The sequence below is a fragment of the Primulina huaijiensis genome, chromosome 5 (genome assembly GCF_012295235.1).
Source record: "Primulina huaijiensis isolate GDHJ02 chromosome 5, ASM1229523v2, whole genome shotgun sequence".
Lineage (NCBI taxonomy): Eukaryota > Viridiplantae > Streptophyta > Magnoliopsida > Lamiales > Gesneriaceae > Primulina > Primulina huaijiensis.
The window spans coordinates 1,260,623-1,283,514 of NC_133310.1; the positions used below are offsets into that span (position 1 = coordinate 1,260,623).

Consider the following 22,892-nt stretch of genomic DNA (forward strand, 5'->3'; position numbering starts at 1 on the left):
AATTATATAAACGTCAACATCTTATCAAAAATGATTAAAATTAAAAAAAAACATATTAAAACTGAAATTTAATTTCACTTGATTTCAAATGTTGTGAATATTAAAAGACATATAAACAAGCGTGTATATGCTCAAGATTTAAAAACACGAGGATATATGTGCTCGAGATTTGAAAAAATTAGAGTTAATAAATTATTATTTTTATAATAGATTTTCAAGCATCGCAAGATTTTACAATCATAGTATTTTAATGAACCCTTTTTGATTTTATACAGCATATACACATATATATGTCCACTTTTGCGTGGGGTCGGTCATAGAAATATCTAATTCTAATCTAAATATCTAAATATTTCACAAGATTGTATATGGTTCTCATGATTTACGGTTGAAAATAGATTAGATTGGGCTGATATCAAGCCCAATAGTTTAACAACTTCTAATTGTCTTAAATATTTGTAGCCCAACAAACTGCCCAGAAAGCCCAATTTTCTCATCAGACATGATAACAATACACTCGGATTGATCCAAAGGTCCAAAATAATATAGACATATCACTTACATGTATGGACCTCATTTGTCCAAATAAATATGAGTCTTGCATGATGCAGGAACCTCTCGCATTTTAGGGAACAATGTTATATAGTTTCAAATTAATGAATCAAAATAAATAAGACATGTTTGATCTAGCATGAGGGCAATACACTCACACTAGCATCGACCTTCCTAAACAGAATTTTTTGAAAGAAGTTGTTGAAGTGGTGGCGGTGGGTGACCGCGCATATAATTAATACTAACGAGCTCGAGTTGAGTACAATTATGATTATGGAAGCACAACCAAGCAAGTTACTCGAGCTTGAGTCAAGTTTTGATGAAACTGATAGCTCGGTTGACTTGCACGAATCAAAAGTGTCTGATTTTCAAAATCTTACAAGCCCAAAAAATCTAAGGTATGTGCTTGATTTGGAGATGTCAAATGGATTCTCGGGCTATAGTTTTCTATAAGAAATGAAGATCAAGTGGGTGGAGGATTATTTTTGCTTTTACGTGAGTTCGAACCATCGTCTCTCTCTTTCAAAAAAGGATGACATATCACACTAGTGGTATCGACGATTATCAACAATGTTTGGTCAGTGTGGTGGAAAGTGAGAACGAAGTCAAATGATCACGATTTCGATTCTCCTATTAACACTTTCTCACGGTCGAATTTATCGCACAATGTTTGTCTACTGCGATATATATATATTTTAAAAATTTTATGCATTGTAATTCGGTTTCGAAGTTCATATAGTCATTTTTAAAAATATTGTTTTGCCCCCAAGAGCTAGCTAGATTAATGTAATACAGAGGGAAAAAGTCTAGAAGCTAGATTTGAATCCTTCAGTTCCTGACCATGTACGCCTCTTTTATACATGAAGAAGACCGAGTCCGTTTTTTGAAAGTTTTAGTCTTCATTTCGTGCATTTATAACACTTCTCCTCTAGAGTTATTCTAATCAATCTCAACTCTAGATTTCAACTAATCACTCACCAACGTGCGAAATTATCAATTTTTCTTTTACATTTAATTAGGCAAAAACTTGTGTGAGACGGTCTCACGGGTCATATTTTGTGAGACGGATCTCTTATTTGGGTCATCCATGAAAAATTATTACTTTTATGCTAAGAATATTATTTTTTATTGTAAATATCGATAGGATTGATCTATCTTACAGATAAAGATCCATGAGACCGTCTCACAAGAGACTTACTCATTTAATTAACCATGATGACGAAAAATCGAAACAATTTTTATATCTTATAGCAATTTGAGTTAACTGTTTTTTTGCATAATGACTGCTATAGGCTACAAGAACATATTATTCAGTCGCACTTACACGATACTATAACTTGAGAAAAATATGTATGCAAGCTAATACCCAGCTAAAATTCTGAATGTTGAATGACTTTAGAACGATGAAGACATTGATACTACAATTTAAATTGTTGACCCGGTGAATTAAAACCCTGTCACCATTTTTGACGTATAATAAAATATAATATACTGATGGTGAAATGTTTTGAGCTTACAACAAATGAGATTAATCTAAACTAAATATAATATCTCGATTCAACGGAGTGGAAAATATATCCAGCTTAAGAATTTCTGTTTCATTTGACTGAGAATAAATAGTAAGCAAGTCTATGTAGTTGGACTTCAGTTTTTTTTTTTAAAAAAAATATTTGGTCGTTATATCTATTGATATTAAAGAAAAAAATTTCATAAAATTTAAAACAAAATTTATTGGGAGACTGCTTGGTCCAAAGAAAATTGATTTTAAAAAAATTGTGCATAACTGAATCTGTTTTGCAATTTTGCATTTAAAAAATAGACTTCGTATTTGTTAATTAGTGCAAGGATATTGAAGTAACCAAAATTTGTAACTTGGGTCCGTTTTGGTGACATATTCTTCACTGATCTGATGTGGGCTGATCAAAGCTTTTGGTATGGACCAGATGGATGAACCTAAGTTAGAAGACATCTTAGATGTTTTTGGCATACTTCTAATTCGGTGCTGACACAAAACTTAAGTATGCAATAAAAATAATGCTAACTGATGATAATAAGTGAAATAATTAGAATTATGAGTTAGACAAAAACTTGTGTAAGACGGTCCCACGAGTTGTATTTTGTGAAACGGATTTTTTATTTGGGTTATCCATGAAAAAGTATTTTTTTATGTTAAGAGTATTAATTTTTATTGTGAATATCGGTAGGATTGACACGTCTCATATATTAGGATCCGTAAGACGGTATCACATGAAACCCACTCATATAAGCAAAAACTTGTATGAGACGGTCTCACGGGTCGTATTTTGTGAGACAGATCTCTTATTTGGATTATTCGTGAAAAAATATTACTTTTTATGCTAAAAACATTACTTTTTATTGTGAATATTGATAGGATTGATCCGCATAATAGAAACTTTAACTAACTTGCATATGAATAAAATTAGATTGGAGCCGTAATTATCTCTTTCCCGTTTTGCCCCTATATATTCTTTCTTTCTTGTAGGAGATATGGAACACTATTTATAGCATATATTTGAATTGATTTTGGAGCATTAACATTTTCCACCCCAGGGTTTTCATCTTCATCCTCGGAGGGAAAATTTCCCATTTTCTTCTGAATTCAGTCATCTTACCAATGCAATTTTCGATCCGAAGTCTAAAATCTGATACAAGGAATCGCGGTTACCTGTAGCCATGCACTGGTGGCAAGGCGCGTTCACGTCCGCCTCGAAATCGCATTCCGACGATGATAGCGTCATCATTGGAGGTGGGGATAGCAGGTACTCCTTGAAACCTAGCTTCTTTTCATCGGGTCGGAGCCGCCACCTCACGCGTGCGAGGAAATTGCGGCACGTTACGGAGAACGACGTCCAAATGTGGCGGTCTCCTAGCCAGATTACGCATTCTAGGTCGCCATCTGCGTCGCCTCAGCCGCTCCCTTTACCGGAATTGCAGGTTCTTTTAAGGCGTGACCCCAAGTTCGCCTCTTCCAGCTCGAACGGTGTTCCCCTGCCCTCGCCACGAGATGTGATTCAAAATCAAAGAGGATGCGAGGAGAAGCAGATCGGAAGAAGTAGGGAAAGGGAGGCAGCGGAGGGGTTGGACGCCGATGCCATTGATGGACTCAATGGTCTCAAGAGGTATCGTGAAAATGGAATTAATTGCTGTAGGGATGGAACTCATTTTGATGGAATTGTGATTTCGTTATTGAACTTTAAAGAAAAAAACATATTTTACTGAATGTATATGTTTTATGTAGTTGGTTATCATCATCAAATCGTTTATATATTTTATATGAATTTTATTTATTTTTAATTCTAATGATGTTGCGTTGTTATAAAATTTGTGCTTTTATATGGTAACATCCCCTAGCATACTGCAATTGGCTTAGACATGCAAGCAATCCAGAATCAGCACCTCCCGTGATTAGCCTCTTCAGATCAATTTTCATGCGATTTTTATCGGCAGTTGTTGCTTTAGTTTTATAAAAACTTCAAATTTTATTGCTATGATTGCAGCTCGATAATGTTATTTCATATTCAAGTTGCTACATATTATTATAGAACTACTAACTGTGGTTATTAACGTTAGATTGTCCTTTAGACTTTGGGTGTAGCTTCTTTTGAACGGTTGGTTTTCGTAGTTGGTTGCTCTATATTATTGGTTCCATTCATTAATCTATCTAGGACTTTTTTGTTTAAACATTCTGTAATGTTGTTTCTCTGTCGTGTCTTTGTTTATTCTCATGCCAGCAGATTAGCTGGTCAAGATACAAGAACAAATTCCATACTTTCTGATGTTCGGTCATCCAGGAAGTCGCCTCAGAAGCTAAACGTCAAAGATAGGTCATCTAATATATACAGTATTTGTATCCCTATAAGTGCTCCAACTAGTCCATATTCAAGCCCTGTGCTGAGCCCCCCAAGAAGTGATATGTTGGCAAATCATTACATAACTCCCCCCAGCATTTTCCAAGTTTGGTCTGCCCCGGAGATCCCTCATTCAGATGGGAATCCAGGTCTAGGTATCTTCTATCCTCGTCTGGCTTCCCACAAAGCTTCATCAAGTGTAGATAACTCACCCCTTCAAAGTCCAAGAGTAAGTTCTCGTGTCTATGGAACGAGTCCTCCTATGACAACATCACCATTGCCTACCAAAATGGCCCATGAAACCTCATTGGCACCTTGGGAAAGTAATGCTCAGGCCACCGTACATCCCTTACCACTTCCCCCAGGGGCTGTCAGTACTTCACATCTTGCATCACCGTCCCCAGTTGCAGCAGCTAAATCTGATTTTTCAGGAGCTTCCGTGCCTTCACATCCCACTCCAATTTCCCCACTTGCAGTTAAACCTGAAGTTTCAGTAGCTGTCAAACCTTCATGGACCTCTCCGGTTTCTCCACTTGCAGCTAAACCTGAATTGGTACCCATCAAACAGCAATGGCAAAAAGGAAAGCTTATAGGGAGGGGGACGTTTGGAAGTGTGTATGTGGCCTCCAACAGGTATGCTGTGCTGACTACTGAACACACTACTTTCAAGATTGACTATCAAGTCCTTTGGTTATTACTTTCTTTCTGTCGACAGAGAGACTGGAGCCTTATGTGCAATGAAAGAAGTTGAAATTTTACCAGATGATGCAAAATCTGCTGAGTGTATAAGACAGTTGGAGCAGGTTGTTTTCGACTTTATTTGGTTGCGATCTTTTGGTTTTTTAGATTCAAATTAGCCTGTTTTCAAATGTAGATGATACTAGGCTTCCTTCTGTACTTCTGGCATCGAAATGCCACACTCTGGATTTCTTTATGGCCTACGATGTCTGATCGATCTAAATGTGAAATCAAAGATATCAATGAATGTGATTGCTTACTTCCGTACATTTGCATTTTATTCATACCGGAAATGGAATAACAATATAATGGTATTGTACTACAGAGAAGAAGATTAAAAAAATAAGAATATAGGTAGTAAATTGAGAAATACTATTCCTTAAGAGATTGAAAAGTCTGAATCTTTCATTCCATCCTGTGGACTTTGGTACTTATTCTCTTGCTTTTCTGAGGAGTGAGGAGTCTTGTGAAACACATTTGTTTTTGTTAGCTCCGAAAATTGTTTGATGAAATTGTTAGGCAGGCCCTCCTTCCACAAAATTAACCGTTGATATGTGCAATAGACCTCCTTGATGATGAAACATAATTATCTTCTTTTTATAGGCTGTTTTATGTTGTGCTTTATTACTTGAAACTTTCATGCACAATTTGCATATTCTTCTTGCTACATTTATTTTATCAGCAGTTGGACTGGACACTTAGGTTTTCCAAATGCTTTCAGGAAATTAAAGTTCTTAGTCATCTGAAGCATCCAAATATCGTGCAGTATTTTGGTAGTGAAATAGTGAGTAATTTTCTTCAGTAATACCAACTTATATTTTGGTGTCTTTCTGCAAGATGCTGTAGTTAAATCACATTTCATGTAGGTTGGAGAAAAGTTTTACATATACCTGGAGTATGTCCATCCTGGTTCAATCAATAAATTCATCCATGATCATTGTGGGGCTATTACAGAATCCGTGGTTCGCAATTTTACTCGTCATATTCTCTGTGGATTGGCCTATTTACACAGTAAAAAAACCATACACAGGTAATGTGTATGTCTTGATGTCATGAAAATGCAAAATATATTTTTTCCAATGAATCATTGTCGTCAAAGTTTGAACTTATGTCAATTGAGAAGAGATAGTAAGAAGCATGCGTACGGGCTACAGAACAAACCCATGCAAACGGGGCATGTTAGCACAGCAGTTTCCAATAATATAGCTACAAAGAGACATTGTTTTGAGTTACTTGGAAGTTGGAACTGCATTTTCATTTACATACGACGATCTGCTGTTTCAAAATTAAATTGATTTATCGAATATTGTTTTGACTACTGTAATGTAATTAAACAAAAACCTAGACTTCATCATTTTCTCTTAAAACATTTTGCTAAAAAACTGTTCGGTGTTTGGCAAACACATTAGGTGTGACCACTCTGCCCTGCGCTTGTCCTTTGATGCATATCATTATATCCTTAGTGTATCATCAAAATGTTGTCAGCGCATATTGGGTAGAGGGAAATATATAATACATGTAGCTAATTTTTTTGTGTTATTTCGGTATCCTGTTTGTAGATGATGCTTATATTTATTTATCTAGATAAATTTGATGCATATTCTGCAACTTGAGGAACCATGTTATGTAGTTTAGAATTGTTTTAAATATATTTAGAGCACAACTATTATGTGACTTGGTTGGCTATCGTCACTTTTGTAGGGACATTAAAGGTGCTAATTTACTTGTCGATGCATATGGAGTTGTCAAACTTGCTGATTTTGGGATGGCTAAGCATGTGAGTTTATGATTTCTCTTAAAAAATGATTTTTTTGAATTTCTGTATTTAGAAAATAGTTACTCAGGAGGATATTGACTAAATTAGCATTTTATGGAATGAGCAATATCTAAAACAAGGTTGTATGTCTATCAAATACCTGCTGTCCATGAGCAATAAAATCTGCTGAGTTACTGCTTTCTCTAGAAATGTTTTCTTATTCTGTATATTTTGCTTTATGCTCTGTGTTCTGCTAATGAGCAATAAAATCTGCTGAGTTACTGGCATACTGCTTTCTCCAGAAATGTTTTCTTATTCTGTTTATTTTGCTTTATGCTCTGTGTTCTGCTTGTATTATACAAAGTCATTGCTAAGATGGGCTATCACTTTCTGTTTTCTTTTGCATTTGCAGCTGACCGGGCAGGCGGCTAATCTGTCAATGAGGGGTAGTCCATATTGGATGGCTCCAGAGGTACGTATGTGTTGCAACCTTAGGTTATCTATCGTGGCAACCATTGCCAAAATATACTAATGTTACATGCTTTTTATGCAGCTCTTGAATTTTGGGATGCAAAAAGATGCTAATTCTGATCTTGCTTTAGCAGTTGATATATGGAGTTTGGGCTGTACCATAATTGAGATGCTGAACGGAAAGCCCCCTTGGAGTGAGTATGAAGGGGTAAGCACCAAATATTAGTAAACAGGCTCATTTTGCAAGCTTTCACCTGGAGAAAAAATGTCAGTTATTATGAACTTCCTAATTGATCATATTACACTCGAACTCTGCGTGTATGTTTGAACAATAAGCAAGTTCTCTGGCTTTTCTTTTGCATTATTGTACTCAAGCACAAACATCTCCAGGATTCCTCCTTGTTCCAAGCATTATATGTGTAACTTGGCGAAAGTCTTTGCTTGATTTTAGTTGGGCTTTACCAAAGATGGCAAAATAAGTTGGTGTGTTATATCTGCATGTCAACCTTGTTCATCTTTAGCTATTTAAACATTTAAACCAGTGCGGATGGGATTCCTGAACTTTTTATGAAGAGATTTTGTCCTTTTCTTTTTTCAGGCTGCAGCGTTATTCAAGGCTATAAAGGAGACTCCTCCTATACCCGAAACACTGTCAGCAGATGGCAAGGATTTCTTGCGACGCTGCTTTCGTAGAAATCCAGCAGACAGGCCAACTGCGAGCATGTTACTGGATCATCCATTTGTGAACTATTCGCAGCAGCCTGAAGCTTGCTCCCAGACACGTAAAGAGAGAAAGTTGATGGTAAATTCCTTCAGAGTGTTATTGGATTTAACAATTTGAAATCAAAACTCCCAAACCATGAATTTCAAATTCATTCTCTCTCAATTTAAGTCTTATAACAACAAATGTGATGAATTTCAAATATGCCTAGTCGTGGTAGCATATGGAACCCATCTCCAAATCAAATCTCTCAGCCCTCAATTCCTTCAATCCAAACACAACCTTATCAAACTACCCTTTTAATTTTGATAAGTTAGTTTTGCATTTTACGTAGCGGTGAATTTTTAAATTATGTGCATGATTGAACAGGATGATATGCAATTCCTAAGAGATCGACTGAATCAAAAATCTGATTCAGTGCCTGTTTCATTTGACTCGCAGATTAAGATGGAAAAAGTGTCTAATCAGTAAGACTTGTCCCTTCACTCTTTACACCTGGTTTTTTTTTTTTTAATCTTGTCTTTGGACCATATACATGCAAATTATATATTAGCATTTGACTTATTATGTCTCCAACTCCAGCTTTATGCGTAATTCTTTTTCTCCAGCGTGACTGGCCAGCGAAGTCATCACCAAAGACCCCAGTTAGCTGTTGTCCCCCTCATTTCTCCTCGTTCAACGCTCGAGTCTCTCCCTACTTTATCACCACCAAGCATGGGACAATACTCAAACAATCCCGCCACTACAGCGAATCTTCCCAGTTCTGTCAAGCAAGGTGTTGGTATATGATCATAAAGCAAGGGAATTGCCACGTCTTTTTCATTTGGTGTTCCCCTTGAACGCCTGACCCAGGATTGTCTTGGTCATCCCTGTATACTCTTTTAGGTATAGCTTGCAGCTTAGGGAGATTGAGCCGGTACTTTTACCGTGTCAATTATGACTCAAGATAGGGACGTGCTATCGTCTCTCTAGTAGGGATTATAGCTGTAGGGTTTGGGTACATTGGGGATTATGGAGCTGCAGTGTCTCGGTTCTCTGAAGAGAGGTTCACACAAGCATGCACCTGTACTTACGTCATTCAAAATGGTTCGGTAAATTTAAACGAAAGCAAGTTAGAAATAGGAAATAAACTGAATCAAATTTTATTGGTCCTCGCTTTAGGGTTTTTGGGTTTTACAACCATCAGTGTACCTTGTAATCTGATCCCTATTTAAAAAACAAAGTAGATAGATACAAGGATACGATTTTTGCTGTGCAAGAATTGCAATAAAGTTAGTCACGGAAAAAGTTGTTCTTTCTGTGTGTTCGTCGTACTTCTAAAGTTAGTGATAGCCAAAATCTGCATTGATACTGAGCATACCAATCCAATAAAGCCAGCATAATTATAACTAATCATTATTAATGAAATAATAAAAAAGTTAAAACTTTTATGTATACTCTTTTGAAATATCATGCAATATATTTAATTGTTATTGTCAATTAAATTTTAAGTTCTATTGGGACGAGTACATTGAGGATGTCACGATAACAGATCTCTCTTCACATTGCAAAATCAACAAATCTTGTGTAATCAACAATAATTACTTATTAATCAAAATTTTCTAAACTCCCAGTGGACCAAAAATTATCTGTAGCATTTTGTATTATATTAATCATTGATTACCAATTATGTATCAAATTAATGTTTTACCTTCACAATAATAAAATACTTAAGAATGACAATCAATTGTAACTGTGAACGTAAATTGCAGGTAATGTCAGAAAGAGATTTTTTTTTCCTATGGTGATTTTTTTTTTTAAAAGAGAAAAAAAGAGATTATTTAGAGAAATACTAGTAATCCCCTAATATAATTATAATTCTCCTAAAATTATGTAAATTTCCTAAAAATAAATACATTCACGTGCCACTGCCAATTCACCAATGAGTGGCAAGTAAAAAAAAAAGCAAGTAATTTAACAAATCAGGTCATCTTTTTGGAGCCACTCAATCTCACCACTCCCACCGTGCACGCATCAGAATCCGGAGAAGGGGAAGAAACAATGGATCCGCCGCAAGTTCAATCGATCGACACCTCGAACAGCATAAGCTATCCTCCGCAGAAAGATGAACAAGATAAAATCATCGACGATTGGTAATACACACACACACACACACACATATATGTATGTATGTATGTATACGTACCTCATCCCCTTCTTCTTGTTTCTGCTGTTTAAACGAATCAAATCTTGAATTTGGGGTTTTGTGATGATGCCTGCAGTTGCTCTTGCTGCTACAGCTGTATGGATAACTGCCTCGACTTCTTGTTTTGCGACTTCTGTTAGTTAGTTTCTCGTGGTTTAAAACTGCTTGTAGTCTGGAGTTTATGATTATAATAATAAGGTAAATACGTTATTGTTTTACTTTTCTTTTATTTTGTCTCCATTTTATTTATTTATTTATTTCAAATATTTGATTTTCCAAATTTCCAAAAGGTACAAAATAGGAGCCTCGAATGCCAAAGTGGAATCCTTTTGATCGCATAAACTACATTAATTGCATGAAGTTATCGATCTTCCATATACAAGCCCAAAGATGATGTTTTTGGATGCTCATCAACATCAATTTCCTTTTTTAAAAAAAATAAAAATTAATTTTTAGACCGTGACATTGAAAATCAAGCGATCCTCGCTTTACAAAAAAGGTAAAAACATTGGGTCATGTTTCACAATTTTAAAAATTGCACTACTTTGCAACTCATGAAAATCAAAACAATTTCGAGATGTTTATCGAGTTATCACACCAACTCCCCCCACGAAGAAAATCTTAGTCTTGGGCAATTGGTGGGTGCGAGGCTTGAATTTCATATATATTTATTGGAGAATATTGTTTGATGATCTGATCATATTTTCAAACTTGTCTTGATCCATAAAAGTGGTGATAGTTTCCACTCAGTGGATACAACTTTTGATTTATAAGGTTAATTTGATAGTGGCTGACCTCATTTTGCACTGTTTTAACTTAGTAATGGTTTCTTTTTTCGCTTAGTCTTTTGACTTTTTTGAAATCGGTCTTTTGACTGAAGACCGTTAAACTGATTTATTTTATTTGGGCTTAGTTATCATTTGGCAATAGAATATTTGAATTTGCATTTTAATTATGATGTATATTAAGCAACCACTTCGAGTCCGAAATTAAAAATTTTGCCTGCTCGAGGGTGTTTGCTAGGGTTGTTGAAAGATTTGAAGCTAAAAGTATGCCAAGATCCTCTTTTTAAGGTCTTATATTTCTTCAATGAAGTATGAAATCGGGTTTAGTCCTGTAATTTGATTCTTTTTTGGCTTTTGGCCGGCCATCCTATTTCACAGGAGTATTTAATTTACACAAGAAGTGTCAGCATTTTGCGATTTCATATAAGAATTTTCTAGTGTTACGTTTGCATTTTTCAATGACATATTCGCTATTTAAATAACCAAAATCCAAATTTGGCAAATTGGCAAAACTTAGAGATGAAGTGACTATTTTCCCTTTTGCACAACCTAAAATCAGTTGCGAAGAATTAATAAATTAAAAATCCCTACATTTTCGAATTGATAATTGAAATTGGATGATGTATTTTGTAGTTCATATGTTTTTATTTTTTAAAGTGACTATCCACGAACTTCACGAAGTCGAAGACGTTAATATGAATGGAAGAAAACACGAATTTTTGTTTTGCCAAAGTGTTGGTTGGGAAATATGATGTAGTAGCTGTTTGATGAATAAAAAATGATTTCAATCCTTTTAGGCCGCTGAAGTATATGTCACTTTTGAGTAATACATTTTGATTTACCGATTAAAAAAAAGGAATTACAAAGTGGAAAATATTCTATTGATCCATCAAGTTTCAAATTTTGGTTTTGGTAGACTAACTTTAAATTTTTTTGATTTTCCGTCCTATTTCGTCGGAGTACTGATATGGTTGTCTGATGTCATGTTAGCAATTTGAGTAAAAATTAAAAGTTAGTATATAAAATCAAAATTTAAAAACCCGGCTGATTAAAATTAAAAATTGGAGAAGACCAACAAAAATTATTTTCCTGTTACAATGGCATACTTATTTACTTTCAACTTGGGATTTATCATGCCTTTTAACATGTGAAGCTAGGTTCCACCACCTTAATTCTATCATCGTTAGGCTAGGCCAGAAGTTCTCTGGTCGAGCTTGTACAAGTGAAATTGTGAGGATTAATTTAACATATCTCCTACAATCCAACAGGAAGTAAAAGCAAAAGGCCAAGAATAGATGAAAATGCACTAATAAACCTTCCATATCTTAATTATTTAAAATAATATATATTTTTTAGGAGTAACAAAATATTGCTTTTTGCGAGATATAATAATTTAAAGGAAAATGTGATTTTGATTTTTTATTTTTTTTTGTGATTTTGGTAATCTATATAGTTAAATTTTTGTCTTACTTTTCTTTTGTGATTCTTTTCATACATAATGCTAATATAGTGTAGCGCCAACTTGGCATCCATCATATGAAATGTTATATATATTAACAATGAAAATTGATTAAAATTGTCAAAAATTAAAAGATACATGTTAATCTTCATTTTAATATAAAGAACCAAATTAATTTCAAAAAATATAATTACACAACTTCTCCCAAATTTAACGTTACGAGCCCCCTCCTTAGCAGTGGCGGAGCCACATAGCTCGGGTGGCTCAAATTTTTTTTTGAAAAATTTATATGTAAATTTTGTACGTATACTTTTGAAATAATATGATATTAGCCCGAGTAGATTAATTTAAAATAGTAAAAAATTCTAGAGTTTAAAATTCTGACCTGACCAGAACCATATTTCTAGCTCCGTCATTGCTCCTTAGCACAAGCTGTTTCTAGACGAAAAGGAAAGTGACAGCAAATTCCATTTCTAGCGAAATTGTTCCATAGTCAACATGAGTCTACCATAAGTGCACCCTTCATTACTTAAATCTTCTATAGGCACCGCTTATTGGAGGCTTTAGAATTCTGAATTTTGCTAACGTGGATTTGGTTGGTTTCTCTACCCACTGAGAACTTGAGGACTTTCACCAAACTTAAGTGAAAGGGACATCTTCAGTGGCTTTGTCACTCTCTAGAGAACAAACTAGCACATTGTGTTTTCTTATAAATTCCTGATTCTCCTGTGTACTACTCATGCTTCAATTTTGAAAATCTTGGTTGTTCCATTCCTTTCAAAATATGGGTCATAGTTCTTCTGCATTTTCAGTTGTTCTTTGCCTTTTGCTCTTGCTTTCCGCTGGTTATGGTCAACTCGATTACAAATTTTATGATACTACATGTCCAAACTTGACTAAGATTGTCAGGCGGGGAGTTTGGTCGGCTATAGCCAACGAAACAAGGCTCGCTGCGTCTATTTTGCGCTTGCATTTCCATGACTGTTTTGTTAATGTAACGAATTCAGCTCACGCTTATTAAATATTTCTGTAATATTGTTCACTAGATTTTCTCTTGTATCAGTAAAAAGTATAAAATAATAATATTAATCAATTGAATTTCAACATGTATAAGAACCACACTTAATCCATTATTTGACAGCTTTGGATCATTAATGAAATGATTTCAAGATGTCACATATATTAGTTTAAAATTAACTATATATATTTCAGTGATGTCTCTATTTTTCTTTTTCCTTCGAGGTGTTTAGGGTTGTGAAGGATCTATCTTGCTTGATGAGAGCAACGATTTCAAGGGGGAGAAGAATGCGTCTCCTAATCGGAATTCAGTCCGTGGATTTGAAGTCATTGACGCAATAAAAGCCAATGTTGAGAAAGCTTGCCCATCCACCGTCTCTTGTTCGGATATATTGACTCTTGCTGCCAGAGATGCTGTATCTCTGGTAAAAGCTCACAATTTTTCTGGTGCTTTTAACAAATTTGTAGCATCAAAACTCTTTATGAAGAACCTGATCGTGTCTATTGATTCATTAGGCCGGCGGGCCATTTTGGTTTGTGCCCTTGGGCCGTCGAGATGGAATAACAGCGAATGAGACCGCAGCTAACACAGACCTCCCATCACCTTTTGAGACCTTGGGGAATATCACTGCAAAGTTCATCTCCAAGGGTCTTGATTCGAAAGACGTAGTCGTGCTGTCAGGTGCGAAATCTTGTCTTGAAAAAATGTTATGAGTTTAGCGTTCTTATGAGTTCGCAGCTCAAGATAGCTACGTGCATGAACTTGAGGTCAACTTTTTTTTGAAAAAATTGCAATTTTTCGTCGTCCAGATTTTTTTAATTGCAATTTTAGTCTTTCACGTTATTTTATATATTTCAATTTTTGGATATTTTAGTTATTTTTCATCGACAATTTGACATGCCACAGCACAAGACGTTAAATCAACGTCATAATAGCGCCACATCAGAAGAAATAACTAAAATTAAAAAACAAAAGCAAAACAAAACAAGGATCGATGGAAAAATAAAATTTAAATTTGATTGTCATAGATCTCACCAAAATCGTAAAGAGACAAATATATAAGAATAAAATTGAAAAAAAAAAATCAAATTTCTTAAGATAAAGGATCTATTGCATGCAAATCTATTTATATATTCACTGGTCAATGAATCCATGTGTTAGTAGATATTTCAATCTATGCATGCAGGTGGCCACTCCATTGGATTTGCTCAATGTTTCACATTTAAATCGAGGCTCTTCAACTTTGATGGATCTGGTAACCCCGATCCGATTCTGGATGAATCACTACTGACCAGTTTACGGAGTGTTTGCCAGAATCAAGATGATTCTAACTCCAACTTGGTTCCTTTGGATTCTGCTACTTCAAGCAAGTTCGACAACAGCTACTTCAAGAATCTGGTAAACAGCTCCGGCATTTTACTGTCGGATCAAACTCTGATGAGTGACAATAAGACTGCTGCCTTGGTGTTAAATTATAGTAAATACCCTTTTATGTTCTTCAAGGACTTTGGGGTGTCAATGACAAAGATGGGTAATATTGGTGTTCTTACTGGAGATGATGGTGAAATAAGGAAAAATTGTAGAGTGGTTAATAAGTGATTTGGCTTTGTTTGGATTCCATGAAGAATTTGGTACCAAAATTACAGTGGACTTCAACTTTGTAAGTGTAAAATAAAAGTTTTTATGGTTCTCATCATATACCTGATGTGTGTGAATGAATAATCCTATACTTGCAGCAACGTAACAGTTTGCCGTTTTTTGTTAGAGGATAATAGTCCTCTATGTTTGTCCATTTTTTATTTTGGTCTTATAACTATTCTATTTTGGGTTTTGGTTACGTAAATTATGTTATGTTTTGGTTTTTGCTGACAAAAAGGTCGTCAAATACTGAAATGACTCTGAAAAATGTCGATGTGGCATGGGAAAATGTTTGTGTCTAACGTCACATCAACATCCAATCGAAAAAAATTAAAAACCAAAACATAACCTAACTTATAGAACCAAAAATTAAAATTGGATTCTTACGTTACCAAAATACAAATGAACAAATTTTGAGGACCATTTTGGCTATTATCCCACTACTTAATCATACGTAAACCAGAACTTATTAAAAAAGAAAATAGAATAAAAACAGATATTATTGAGATACGAATTTTAATTGGGAATAAATTTTTTATGGATTTGCCATTGATTAGCACTCGGCAGAAAGATTAAAATTACAACAAAAATGATTTATTATGGTAACCTCGATTCGAAGTCATTATATCTTAGATGTAAATCACTGTTCTACGAGCAATTCCGTCTTGCGGAAAAATGATTCATCCTTGTTTCGGCTTTCAGTTTGTGTTGCTGCGAATTTTCCTAGTGAAAGAGATCCAGACTATTAACACTTTTTATTTCCCCGTCTTCAGATATTACTGTTTCAATCTGATGGCAAACATATTTTGAATTCATCCTAATGGAATCACATTTGCCCGGCCGGGTTTGAACTCATTGGGTAATCCTATGGAGTAATGCAAGACAAGATTATACCAGACCCGAATACCTCTTATTAATATTGATCTCGACGCCATCAATCATTTAAAATACTTTGACAACTTTCGCACAAAAAAAGTTTTTATTCTAACAAAAATAGATATCTTCTTCTTGATCAAATAGTTCTTGTTATTGTTATTATCATCGGTTGGATTAGAATTAAGTTGCTGTCGCTTACTCCTTTTATCTGCTCCGCCAGGTGTTTTCACCTTGGCCTTTTTCTTATCAATGCCTGTTACGGGTTTCGCGGGGGTATCTTTTTTAACAATGATTTTCTCGACCATATTTCTTCGGTTGTCTCCCTTGCGAGGATGCAGTTTCTGCAGTCTTGCAAACGCCGCATCTCGGCTGTTCTCTGCCGTAAGCTTGTCTTCCTGGGACACCGAAATTCGCCATTCTCCCGTTGAAATCTGCTCGCTGGCTCTCTTTTTGAGCAATTCATACTCCTCCTGACGTAGCTGGATCAGAATGTTGGCTGCCTCCGAGTTGTTGATGTAATGGAGTGCTTGAGCTGCCGAAGTTCCGAAAGCTTCCGATTCCAACTTTATTGCTACAAGGGTGAGCTCCAATGTCTGAAGAGTCTGCTTCTTCAGCCTCAAGACTTGTTTCAGTTTCGATTTTCTTCTTCGTTTTTCATCAGTTATTATTTTATGTTGCTCCATCTCTTCCTGTGCCTTATGATGTGCTTGGTTTATGTCGCTGATCATCACGTGGCATTTCTCTTCTTCTCCCTTTGCGGATTTGATGCACATATCCATGGTTTCTAGTTGTGCTTGTAGCTCAGAAATGGTGGCATTAGCTTTGATAACTCTGTCTTTTGCACTGGCTAATTCGGCTTGCATCGTTTCAAGCTCGTCGATCAAGGGACGGGAGTCTAACCATGATTGAGTAGCATCATCTTTTGCCTGCTTGAGATTCTCTTTGATCATTTCCAGTTCTCCTATTTTTTTCTCCAACTCCATCTTCCTTTTCTTGCAAATGTGTTGCTTAGTTACATGTTTGTTGGCTAGTTTATAAGTATTCCGCGTTTTGCTTGTATTAAATTAAACATTAATTTGCTGATGAAACATGAACTGTCATTCGAGTTTTTGTTTTTAATATAGATTGGTCCTTGTTATTATAAAGTTGGTAGATTATCCACATGTTTTTTATGGCTTTTGAGCGGCCGGTCTTGCTGTCTTACTGTCTGAGTTTATCATGCATCTGCTTTTATGTTTAGTTTTTTACTCCTACATTTGAACTTTGTCCACGTACCAAATCTACTTTGGTTTTATTAGCTGCCTCATTGTGTCCCTTTCAAGTCCCTTCAAATTGTAAGCATTTTGGGGAGCCAAAATTTTTTGGATCTACTTCTATTTTATCGATTTACATATATCTTGAAGACTAATATATTTTATATAGACATATAATTTTATAAATTAGTGAAACTTATTATAGTTTACTTGTTGAATTAGTATTCACCAAATAAGTCTAGCTTAGTTTCAGTTTTTACATGAAGTAATTATGTAAAAAAAAAAAAGGCCCTCATTTACTTCCATTTGAATGTGTGTTTGTTTAGTTTTGATTAAGAAATAACAGATCAAATATTTTGTTTTGGGATATATATATATATATGCATTCTTTTCGGTGCTTAGCGATTGAAAAAAAGTCGCGACATGAATACATATCGACCGTATCGGAGCTGGTGTCTCCGAATATATCGATTATGGGACTGGCGCCGTTGTTTTATGCCCAGGAGAGTAAGCCCCAACGCGCTGCATCTTCGGCATTGTGCTTCTCTTCGTTTTTGTCTATCCCGGAGCCTAGTGATAGAACCAGCATCCTGGTGCTGTCCATTGGTTCCATGTCCACGGTCTTAAACTCTTTTTCAACAATATTTCTTTGGAAATGTGTGTTATGGCCAACAAGGTCTGCCAAAATAGTTCAAATTTTAGTAATTTTTTTCCTAAGATGACCCAAATTAAACGTTGTGACCATTGATAATCAAATGGACCGAATGCCAACAATTTACTTTTAACAAAACTAATTATACGAAATTATATATATTTTGGAACAATTATTTTTTTGTCCCATAACTCATATTGTCAATCAATCCACCGTCTTAGTCTACTAATTTATATTTTTTTCGATTTTAATCTTTTTTTACCAGAGATTGATTGACATGACATCGTTCAGCACCACGTCAGCAATTTTCAGTTCCATATCATTATTTTACAGTGTCACGTCATCATTTTTTTTATCATTTCGGTGAAATGAATAAATAATATACTAAGATCATGACCCACATTATATATATAAAAAAATTTGTGCAAGTTTCCAGGACAAAAATATAATTTGTTTTCATATATTTTCATTCTCGTCTCATCATTATTTGGGACAAATTCAAAAGAATGTTGCAAACGATAATCGTATAATAAAATAATGTGGTGGAAGATCGCTGCAGTTAGTGCCCGAACAAATGTCTGATAACAAAGCATTTGTTAACCCCTATTCAAATTTTTCTTTAAAAAAAACATAATAATAAATTAATCAATATTTTATTAGACGATTATCGTTCCATATGTGTACGTAACAATTCAATTTTAAAAATTAATGACCAAAAAATTATTAAAAAATCTGGTGCCAATTTCTTCTTACACATTTAATACTTGAAGTCGCTTAATATCAAACATCGATATCATCATATATGTTAAAGTATATCTGTTAAGGTTTGGCTTACTGCCAGATGGCGTAACAATCCCCAAATCAACAATCTCAAGTACTCTTCGTCGTACTTCGGTCCATCGGCCAAATTCGTCGCCTTTCTTAGAAAATCGCTTCGACTTGAACAAGATCAAGAAGATATATGATGTAAATATTAAATATCTCAATTGTCAAGAGTCCTCTTACCAATAAGGGCACTTTCTGGAGTATTTGTGCATGCATGCATATACCTGCTGGTGGAAGATATTTGGGTCGGCCCAATATTCTGGAGCTGATATGGTACCTATGGTTGCCAAATAGGCTTTCTCTAATGGGTCGGCCCAATAAATCCGAAAGCTTTGAGGATCAGTGGATGGTACGAAGATTTTTTCGATTCGCGTAGCATGAGTGCACTCAGCTCGAATCGGGTAGCATATCCGCGCCATTCTGCTGCTTCTCCTCCACTGCCCATTATTCGCAATCAGCTGAATCAATTTGAAATCGAACTTCGGAGGAATTTTTCAGCGACTCGATCGAAGCTTGATCTCCGTGGTTTAATGGCCGATTCGGATTCCAGGTTTGTAAACGCCCATTTGTGAACGACGCGGTTGATTTTTTTCTTCTTCTCGTTGTGCATCATTTTTTATCGAACATAATTTACTTTTGTCTATTGTTCTTGATATATTGTTCCTCTTGTGCACTATGAGTTGTGGTTTCAGGGATTAGGAATTATAGAATTTGGGAAATGATAAATTATGTATTGCTTTGTGGTCAGGGATTCAGTTTTGCCTAAAACTGAGAGTGTGGAGAATGGTGGACCAGTCAATGGTGTTGGTCCGAATTATGCGGAGGTCATCATTGTTCGCCATGGTGAAACAGAATGGAATGCTGATGGTAGAATTCAGGTTTCATTCTGCTTCCATTTCTCTGGTACAATTTATTAGTGTTTTTCAACGGAAGACGGGAACTTTATTTTGGTTAATACCGCTTCTCTATAATTTGGAGTGAAGAAAATTATGTTTGTCAGGCTACTGATCTATCAAGAATCGGTAGAATTTCAACTGCAGCTTTACAAATCTTTTTGGAAATTGCAGTGTGATTAATGCCTTTATATATGTTTAGGGGCACTTAGATGTGGACTTAAATGATGCTGGGAGACAGCAAGCAATTGTGGTGAGCCATTAATTCTGAAGAAATATCACTTATTGTAGTAGTTTGTTTGGTATTTGATACTTTGGGATCATTTGGTAAAGGTTGCTGAACGGCTGTCAAGGGAGCCTAAGATATCTGCGGTGTATTCGTCTGACTTGAAGCGGGCATTTGACACTGCCGCAATAATAGCACGAAGCTGTGGGGTGCTTGAGGTTTGAATCATGGATCGATGTTCAACTTTGAATTCCTAAATCATTGAATCCGTAAAATTTGTGTTGATAGCTTTTTTAGAACTTGAAAGGTATAGAGTTTACGTTGAATATCCAACTTGATCTTTAGGTGTCGAGGCAATGGGGGTTGTTACAGCTAGGTACCAGCTGGTGAATCCAGGTCCTGTGTGAAAGCAGACTGCTTGATAAATTTTTACCTTAAATTTCCACTTGGAGTTGGTCTTTTTTTTCCCCCCTACTGTCAAGTACTGAATATCTCACTTTTTATTCTATTACATACATTATACATATAGTGTGCTATAGTGGCAGATACAAGGCTAAGTTGGTCTCTGTAAATGATGAAATTTAATAAAGTTGACATATGGCAAAACCTGTGGAACTTTTTGTTTGGAAAACATCAGTCTGAACGTCTTGCCATCAGGTAACTAAAGATCCAAACTTACGGGAAAGACATCTCGGAGATCTTCAGGGCGTTATTTTTTCTGAGATAGCCAAAGTTCATCCTGAGGCTCACAAAGCTTTTGTGTCTAACCGGAAGGATCAAGAAATCCCAGTAATCTCTCTCTCCTGGATCAGTCCATCGTTCCCATTTTCAGTTTGTTTAGACTGAACTCTATTTTTCAGGAGGTTTGCAAGCTAAAGCTAATTGACAACATGTGCAGGGTGGTGGAGAGAGTTTGAATCAACTCTACGCGCGTTGCACGTCAGCATTGCAAAGGATCGCACAAAAACACCAAGGTTGGTTAAATTTCAAGTTGACACCGAAAAAGCCGTCTTATATTTTCGCTGATTTTCAGCTTTAATGCCAGGGGAACGAGTAGTTGTAGTCTCTCATGGTGGAACAATCCGGGCTCTTTATAGAAGAGCTTCTCCACATGGGAGGGCCGTTGGGAGGGTTATGAATACATCTCTCAATGTATTTCACATATCTGATGAGGATGAATGGAGCATTAAATCCTGGGGCGATGTGAGCCACCTCAACCAGACTGGATTCCTGAAGTCAGGCTTTGGTGGGGACAGACATTCTGGTTAGTTCCTACATTAAATACTAGATTCAACGAAATAAAGCAGAAGAAAGGATATCAGAAACATTTTATTGTTCGATCATTATCGAAACATTTGATCCTTTGATCATGATCATCAATTATATGTTGCATATTTGGTAAACTTCATGTGTGAAATCTATTTGAGGTTGCTGTAATCTTTTCCTTGATTATATTTTAATATCAAATCAGTAGAATTGTGGGCAATGATAAGGTTTCTGCAAATCACCTTGTTCTTGTCCCCTGATAAGTAGTGTGCAAAACTTCGATTTAACCAAAATAATCGACCGAATATATTAAAGCCGAAATTCATTTGGTCTCTTTGATAAGTTCAACATCAGTTTTTTCCCGACCGAATTTTTGATTGTTGGAACATTCTATTTTTCTTATAGAACTATTTAAGTTTGTCTATTTTTGAGGTCATATGATTTAAGAAGAGGTCTCTTACGGTTTCACGAATCTTTATCTGTCAGACGGGTCAACCTTACCGATATTCACAATAAAAAGTAATACTCTTAGCATAAAAAGTAATATTTTTTCATGGATGACCAAAATAAGAAATCCGTTTCATAAAATACGACTCTTGATATCGTCACACGCATGTTTTTACCATGATTTAAATATGTTCATGTTGTGATTAATTTAATAACAAACGGTATCGTTCAATATGTTACATCCTTGGTTTCAGTAAGGAAAATTGGTTCGTTTGATTTTTATTACAACATCGATCTTAAGGATTCGGTTTATTTAATTTGGTTTTCAAGAAACCATTTTATAGAACAAAATACTTAACGTAAATTTGGTGAAAAAATTTATTTAATTGGTGTTCGATATGGAATCAATCGATTGCTCTCATTACATGTCGTTATTCCGGAAGTGATATTTTGATGTGATAAAAAATTCAGTACAAAAATTCAGAAAGTAATTAACGAAGATTTAAAATTCATCCTCAAATAAATTTTTTTAAAATTTTATCATGATTTAGAAATGTTTAACATCGACCCAAAATCCAAATACAATACTTGAAGATTAAATATAAAAAAATCCAGCTTGAATTCAAGGAAATCGGTATAAATTGATCGAATTAAATCTTAACCAAATAAGAACACATCGCACCTAACGAAATAGATCACCATCATCATGTATTGTATTTCCACTACTTTGTGGTTTACCATTTCTACCCTCTATGACTTGGGCCCATTTTCCAAAGTAGGCCATGTAAGCCCATACGTAATTAAGGTAACATGCCTGGCCAAAAGTTAGGCCTACTTCTGTCTTATTGAAGTTGCCACTATTTAAGATAAGTTGGTTATTACAGGTCCAAGATGTTGACAAACTTCAATGTTCCGTCCCTGTTTCTTTTAGTTCACAACCACCTAGAACATTATTCTTTTAGTTGAAATTCTAATAATTTCCAAAAATTAAGAATTATATATATATATATATAATATTTTTAATTTTTTTTCCATTTAAGTATAAATGAAATGAGACTTTATTATCAAATTTCTTTCACCTTTAATATATATTTTTTCATGGAACCTTTAAAATCTATATTGGGATTGAAGGGGTCCATCACTTTGACTTTGAATTGGAACATAATATATTACACGAATCATGCTGCATCATCATAGCCATTCTTTTTGTCGTCAAGTCAATGAAAAGAAACATGTACAATGAATCTATTTTGTGGAGAGTA

At 35.2% G+C, this 22,892-nt stretch overlaps 3 protein-coding genes and 1 long non-coding RNA gene across 5 annotated transcripts; 3 read left to right on the top strand and 1 right to left on the bottom strand.

Moving 5' to 3' along the window:
- Nucleotides 1-3,061: 3,061 nt before the first annotated feature.
- LOC140976185 (mitogen-activated protein kinase kinase kinase 5-like) lies at nucleotides 3,062-9,405 on the top strand. Of its 2 annotated transcripts, none has more exons than XM_073440129.1 (11): nucleotides 3,062-3,692; nucleotides 4,305-5,054; nucleotides 5,137-5,224; nucleotides 5,881-5,943; nucleotides 6,026-6,189; nucleotides 6,861-6,936; nucleotides 7,328-7,387; nucleotides 7,469-7,594; nucleotides 7,985-8,188; nucleotides 8,477-8,574; nucleotides 8,716-9,405. In XM_073440129.1, exons 1-11 carry the CDS (start codon nucleotides 3,247-3,249, stop codon nucleotides 8,894-8,896), a joined length of 2,256 nt encoding a protein of 751 aa, XP_073296230.1. In that variant the 5' UTR covers nucleotides 3,062-3,246; the 3' UTR covers nucleotides 8,897-9,405. The 2 variants fall into 2 exon arrangements, with proteins under 2 accessions (XP_073296230.1, XP_073296231.1); XM_073440130.1 differs by having other exon boundaries at nucleotides 3,063-3,692; nucleotides 4,308-5,054.
- LOC140976186 (uncharacterized) lies at nucleotides 8,801-10,227 on the bottom strand. Its single transcript, XR_012175170.1, has 2 exons — nucleotides 10,092-10,227; nucleotides 8,801-9,170 (listed from the first exon to the last, which is right to left on the bottom strand). It is a non-coding gene; the product is annotated as an uncharacterized lncRNA (long non-coding RNA).
- A 2,752-nt stretch (nucleotides 10,228-12,979) lies between these two features.
- LOC140977545 (peroxidase 10-like) lies at nucleotides 12,980-15,351 on the top strand. The gene is made up of 4 exons (XM_073442294.1): nucleotides 12,980-13,530; nucleotides 13,787-13,978; nucleotides 14,070-14,235; nucleotides 14,741-15,351. The coding sequence occupies exons 1-4, from the start codon at nucleotides 13,321-13,323 to the stop codon at nucleotides 15,151-15,153; spliced, it is 981 nt and encodes a 326-aa protein (XP_073298395.1). The 5' UTR covers nucleotides 12,980-13,320; the 3' UTR covers nucleotides 15,154-15,351.
- A 3,782-nt stretch (nucleotides 15,352-19,133) lies between these two features.
- On the top strand, nucleotides 19,134-21,354 carry LOC140976321 (phosphoglycerate mutase-like protein 4). The gene is made up of 7 exons (XM_073440399.1): nucleotides 19,134-19,348; nucleotides 19,547-19,676; nucleotides 19,894-19,944; nucleotides 20,025-20,135; nucleotides 20,575-20,706; nucleotides 20,816-20,891; nucleotides 20,963-21,354. Exons 1-7 carry the CDS (start codon nucleotides 19,176-19,178, stop codon nucleotides 21,184-21,186), a joined length of 897 nt encoding a protein of 298 aa, XP_073296500.1. The 5' UTR covers nucleotides 19,134-19,175; the 3' UTR covers nucleotides 21,187-21,354.
- The last annotated feature ends 1,538 nt before the right edge of the window (nucleotides 21,355-22,892 follow it).